The 6477-nt window shown below is 41.8% G+C and overlaps 1 protein-coding gene across 1 annotated transcript; it reads left to right on the top strand.

Moving 5' to 3' along the window:
- Positions 1–1165: 1165 nt before the first annotated feature.
- Positions 1166–2089, top strand: LOC122301770. Its single transcript, XM_043113153.1, has one exon. The coding sequence runs from the start codon at positions 1166–1168 to the stop codon at positions 2087–2089; it is 924 nt and encodes a 307-aa protein (XP_042969087.1).
- The last annotated feature ends 4388 nt before the right edge of the window (positions 2090–6477 follow it).

The following is a 6477-nucleotide window of genomic DNA, read 5'->3' as shown; positions in this document are numbered from 1 at the left end:
CTCACTTCTTTAAGTTTTCATTTAATAGTGATTACAATTGTTATGTGTTATTTTGAGAATTTGTAATTTAATTACAAAGATGAATTCTAGAATCTTGGTTTTGGGCATTTTCAATTTTCAGTTCATGTTTTGTCAATTATTTTCTAATTTAGTTTAATTCTTAATTTAGTTTTATTAATTTCTGAGTTTAATTTATTAGTCCTTTACATTCCAATCCAACAATCAAAATCTAAAAACATGAATCTAGTCCATGACTAGTACACTTTTCCATCCATTGCACATATCATCATCTTGTTTTCTCTTTGTGAAGTTTTTTACATTTTTCAACGAGTTTAATTTTAAGCAACTTTCCCTGAGGAGACGATCTAGGAATTTATTCCTAATTATTACACTACATCCTCCTGTACTTGGGATAGCATTAGTGCTACTCATTTTTGAGTGAGTCAGCCAGCAGCAACAGTGGAGTGCATGTGCCGGAGGAAGGTCAATGTGACAGAGAAGAGCGCATACCAAGCAACCATGCTGTGAAACAGGAGGTGTCAGCGAAATTGGGGGAAACCTTTTCAGTGGGAAACTTAAAAAGGGTTTTCCAAAAAGAAAAAGGTCAAAGGGCAGATGAGGAAGTCCTAACTTCTGAAGTGATGACAGGTACACACCTAGCAACTAGTACCCATTTTCATTTAGATAGGCCATTTCCAAGTGTGCACGAGGCCCTTATACTGGACACTGACAATGAGACCCCACTGCCTCGGGCCTTGACTATAATGGAAATAGATCATGTCAAACAAAGTCTAGTTGAGGAAAGTACACACCCGAAACTAGATAAACAAGTTGGAACCAATGGGGAAAAGAACACAGGTGAAGTTTTGACTAGGAGGAAGGTTGTTAGCTCAGAGATCATGAAAATACCTGCTACACAGTTTGAGGGTCCCATTACCAGAAAATGGAAAAGGCTTGCCCGAGGAGAGGAATCTCATGGATGCTTATCAGAGGAAATTCCTTTGAAGGACATAACTAATATTTGCCAAAGGTCAGGATATAAGAGGGGTTGTAAAAGAGGAAGTGAAGAAAATAAACAAGATGCTAAGAGAATCAAGAGGCTAGGTAGGGACCATGAAAACAAGAACCAAGTGGCAAAGGCTGGGAGCCAGCCCTGCCAATATCAATGAGCATTGTGGTGTGGAACTGCCGAGGGCTAATTGGGAACCCTCGGCCAGTTAGAATCCTTAAAAAACTAGTTAAGGAGAAGTGCCCCAACCTAGTCTTTCTTGTGAAAACAAAGGCTGGGAAACAAAGACTAGAAAGTGTGAGAAGGAGCTTGAAGTTAGATGGCTGTTTTGCAGTGGATAGCGTGGGACTTAGTGGTGGGATTGCTCTACTGTGGAAAGAGGAATGGGAAGTTACAATCATTAACTACACCCGGTGGCATATCAGTGCACTAGTTAAGGAAGAAGTTAATGGACAATCATGGCAATTCACAGGATTTTATGGACATCCAGAAACAGCAAAAAGGAAAGGGAGTTGGCAATTACTTGAAATGTTAAAACCCCCCACACCTATGGCCTGGCTGTGTGCAGGAGACTTCAATGAAATCATGCACCAGAAGGAGAAACAAGGGGCTGCAAGTAGGCCTTATAAACAGATTGAGGATTTTAGGAGGGCAGTCGAGTTCTGTGGACTCCAAGACCTCTACTCACTGGGACAATGCTTTACTTGGTCCAATAACAAAAGAGGAAGGGCATTTACAAAAGAAAGAATTGATAGGGCAATGGTAAACAAGGAATGGAATGAACTGTTTAGCTCTGGCACCTATACTGTTCTAGCAGCAGTAAGGTCTGATCATTCCCCTCTATGGATCAGCAAACATAAGGAAGGCAATGCAAAAAAGAAGAGGAGAGTGTGCTTTAGATATGAGGCAGCTTGGGACCTAAAAGAGGAGTGTAAGGAGATAGTAGAAAAGGCTTGGAAGGCAGATAGAATGAGTGGAGGAGGTGGCAACTCAGTACGACTAAAACTTGAGCTATGCCAGAGGGGCTTAGTGCAGTGGAACCAGAAGGAAAAAGGGCAGACTCAAAAGGATATTAATTAGAAACTGGAAAAGATTAGTCATCTCCAGGAGACAGGCAGTGGGGAGCACATAGCAGCCATGAAACACCTTCAAAATGAGGTTGAGATCTCAATGGAAGTAAATGACACGAAATGGAGACAGAGAGCTAAGCAACACTGGATGAAAGTTGGGGACAGGAACACTACATATTTTCACCTGCAGGCCAATCAAAGAAAGAAGATAAATACCATTAGAAGTATTCAAGATTCACAAGGAAGGGTAATAACTGAGCAAGAGGGTATTGGTGAGGTCTTTACAGACTTTTTCAAATCTTTGTTTACTACTTCCTCCCCAACTAATTTTGAGGAATGTTTGGTTGCATTAAACACCACCTTAACCACTGAGATGACATAATGGCTCCTTAATCCTTTCACCCGAGAAGAAATCCACGGTGCTGTAGACCAAATGAATCCTTTAGGCTCCCCTGGGCCTGATGGATTCCCAGCATTCTTCTACCAAAAGCACTGGCAAGTAGTAGGAGAGGAGGTAAGTCAGTTTGCACTACATGTTCTAAACCAAGGAGGTTCCTTAGCTGAAGTTAATGACACACTTATATCTCTAATCCCAAAAGTTAAAAGCCCCACAAGAGTGATTGAATTTTGACCCATCAGCCTGTGCAATGTATTGTAAAAGATTGTCTCAAAAACCCTTGCCAACAGACTGAAGTCCATCCTCCCCAACCTCATATCCCCCAACCAAAGCGCCTTTGTACCTGGCAGAATCATTTCAGACAATGTATTAGTTGCTTATGAAGCTCTCCACTCCATGAGTACAAGAATGAAAGGAAAGAAAGGGAGTATGGCCCTCAAATTAGACATGAGTAAGGCTTATGATAGGGTAGAATGGGGTTTTGTGAAGAGTGTTATGTCAAAAATGGGTTTCCCTATCAAATGGATCAACCTAGTTCAAACATGCCTTAATTCTGTCACATACTCAATCCTAGTTAATGGGACACCACAGGAAAAGTTCTTTCCCTCAAGAGGCATAAGACAAGGCGACCCTATGTCCCCCTACATCTTCATTTTATGTACTGAGGCTCTCACCTCATTACTGAACCAAGCTGAAAAGCACAAAGAGATAACCCCAGTTCAGATAGGAAGAGGCCCCATCACTGTAAACCACCTCTTTTTTGCAGATGACAGCCTCCTTTTTTGCCAAGCAAACCCAAAGGAACTTATTCACTTGCTTGATACTTTAGCTGTGTATGAGCAGGCCTCGGGTCAAGTTCTTAACAAGGAAAAATCATCAGTGTTTTTCAGCAATAACACTAAGAAAGAGACCAAAGATCAAATCCTGCAGCTGGCAGGGGTTAAGACTAATGGCTCATTTGAAAAATACTTGGGGCTTCCAGCATGTGTTGGTAGGAAGAAAGTGACTGCATTCCACTCCTTAGTTGACAGAACATGGGCCAGAATTGCAAATTGGAAAACAAAGCACCTTTCAAGCGCAGGGAAATAGGTATTACTCAAGGCGGTTCTGCAGGCCATTCCCACATATACAATGGGGATTTTCCTACTTCCAGATTCGATTACAAGGAAGCTGAATCAGTTACTAAGAAAGTTCTGGTGGGGCTTCAGTGAAGACACTTCAAAAATACAGTGGGTCAGCTGGGATCAGATCAGCAAGCACAAAGAGGCTGGAGGCCTTGGCTTCAGGGACTTCAGAAGTTTTAACCTGGCACTTCTAGCCAAACAAGGCTAGAGAATGCTCAATAACCCATCCTCCCTGGTGGCCATGGTTATTAGGCAGAAATATTGTGGAAAAGGTGCTTTATTAGATGCACAGTTGGGCTCGAGACCATCTTTTGCTTGGAAGGGCATACATGCAGGCATAGAGGTCCTTAAAAGGGGAGTGGTATGGAGAATAGGAAATGGCCAAAGTGTAAACATTTGGTCGGATAACTGGATCCCATCTCTGCCATCATACAAACTTATCACCCCAAGAGAAGAAGACTGCTGGTGTGAGCAAGTAAGTGATCTTATAGATCCAATATGTAGAAGCTGGAAGGAATGTTTACTCCAGGATTTATTCTTAACACACGAGATAGAGGCAATCAAAGCAATACCAGTGTGCCTTGGGGATAGACAGGACAGGATGACTTGGCAACATACCAACAATGGTCAATTCTCAGTTAAGAGTTGCTACCATTTGCACAGGTCAATGGAAGCTAAAGTAGATGGGGAACCCTCATGTAGAAGACAAGATACACAAGTGTGGAAGACAATATGGAAGATCAAAACCACACCAGCAACCAAAATGTTTATATGGAGAGCATGCAGTGAGGCTCTCCCCACCTTGGCAAATTTGAAAAGGAGGAGGGTGGTTGAAGATAGTTCTTGTGGTATTTGCAAACAAGCCTCTGAGACGTCAGGCCATGCCCTATAGGGCTGTGTTGCTGCGCAAGATGTATGGAACCATAGCTTTAGAAAGATTCAAAAGATGACATACCATAGTGATCACTTCTTTGATGTATGGTCCAGTCTAGTGGAGGTGCTGAACACCAGTGAGCTTGGGATAGTGGCAGGCATCTCAAAAGGAATATGGAATAGGAGGAATCAGATGGTTCATGGCAAGGAACTTAGGCATCCCACCAGGGTATACAACCAGGCACTAGAAGAGTGGACTTTATACACAGACAGCTTGCAAGGCCCAGGAAAGGGAAGAGACAACCCTCGGGTAGATTCACACAAGTGGAAAAAGCCAGCTGAGAACCACTACAAGGTCAATTGGGATGCAGCAGTAAGGTCAGTTGAAGGCAGAATTGGCATAGGTGTCATGGTCAGGGATCACACAGGCCAGGTTACTGGTGCACTCCGAGCTCAAAGAACCTTCAGAGAGAGGCCTTTTGATGCAGAAGCATATGGATTACTGCTAGCAGCAGTGTTCATCAAGGAGTTGGGCATACAGCAGGCTTCATTGGAAGGAGACTCAAAACAGGTAGTTGATTTGACTAAAAGACAAGGCTTGGACTGGAGCATGGGACGATGTCTGGTGGGAAATGCAAGGAAGATACTGAACTCATGCGCAAAATGGAGCATTTCTCATGTTCCTCGTGAGGCAAACATGGCAGCTCATCTTCTGGCACAAGAAGCTCTAAGCTGTGCAGAGGATACCTATGATATTAACCTGTCCTTCATGTGTAGTTTCAGTTGTAACCAAAGAAATGGTGTAATCGTGGCACTCTGTGTATGTATGTAGCATGGAGTCATCTGTTACAAATTGTTTTCTGGTTTATTAATGAGATGAGATCTCTTCAAAAAAAAAAAAACCATGTATATTTTGAATTTCACAACAAATATTTTCTTGTGAAGGACTACTTGGGGAAGATCCATTATCAAGACCAACTCAGGAATAGACTCTATCAATTCAACTCCACTTCTCGTCACCCTCATACTCTCACCACTGTCCATGTATCCACTCACGAATGGCATCGTCGTCTTGGACATGCATCCCAACCCGTTCTCAACAAAGTCCTCATCAATAATCAACTTTCAGCTAGCACCAATAAAAGGTCATCTATTTGCTCCAAATGTCAAATGGCTAAAAGCCATAACTTACCCTTTCAGTCTTCTTCACATGTTTCTCGTCATCCATTAGATTTAATTTTTAGCGATGTATGGGGACCTGCTTCTGTGTCTTCTGCCACGGGTGCTAAATATTATGTTAGTTTCCTTGATGATTATTCAAAATTTGTATGGATGTTTCCAATCAAATTCAAATCTGATGTTGAACAATTTTTTCTTCAATTCCAAGCCGATGTTGAAAAACATTTTGAAAAAAAATTCAATTCGATTGGGGTGGTGAATACCGTCAATTAAACACCTATTTTAAACACCATGGAATCAATCATCGGGTGGCATGTCCTTACACCCACCAACAAAATGGATCAATTGAACGTAAACATCACCATATTGTCGAAGTTGGTCTAAGTTTGTTGGCTCACTCAAATCTTCCTTTCATCTATTGGGAAGATGCTTTCCGAACAACAACATACATCATAAATCGTCTTCCGACAATTGTCCTCCAACACAAATCTCCTTTCAAATTAATTTATCATCGTGTGCTCGATTACTCATTTATGCGTGTATTTGATTGTGCTTGTTGGCCAAACATGAGACCCTATAACAAAAATAAACTCAATTTTTGGTCTCAAACTTGCATCTTTCTTGGCTACAGTTTGTGTCATAATAGATATAAATGTTTTGATCCCTCTACAGGTAGAACTTACATTTCCAAACATGTCATTTTTTATGAAACTCTTTTTCCATATTTCCAGCAAGTCAAGCCTGGGACACCTCTCACTCCGTCTGTGGCTCTTCCATTCACCATTACCATCTCCTCTCCTCCAAACACCACTCCCATGCAACCTA

The sequence above is a fragment of the Carya illinoinensis genome, chromosome 2 (genome assembly GCF_018687715.1).
Source record: "Carya illinoinensis cultivar Pawnee chromosome 2, C.illinoinensisPawnee_v1, whole genome shotgun sequence".
Lineage (NCBI taxonomy): Eukaryota > Viridiplantae > Streptophyta > Magnoliopsida > Fagales > Juglandaceae > Carya > Carya illinoinensis.
Note: the sequence above shows the minus strand (reverse complement) of the source record. Positions and strands in the feature narration are given on the sequence as shown.

Excerpts from the sequence above, each read along its gene's own strand:
- LOC122301770 (XM_043113153.1), top strand. The coding sequence starts at position 1,166 with ATGAGCATTGTGGTGTGGAACTGCCGAGGGCTAATTGGGAACCCTCGG.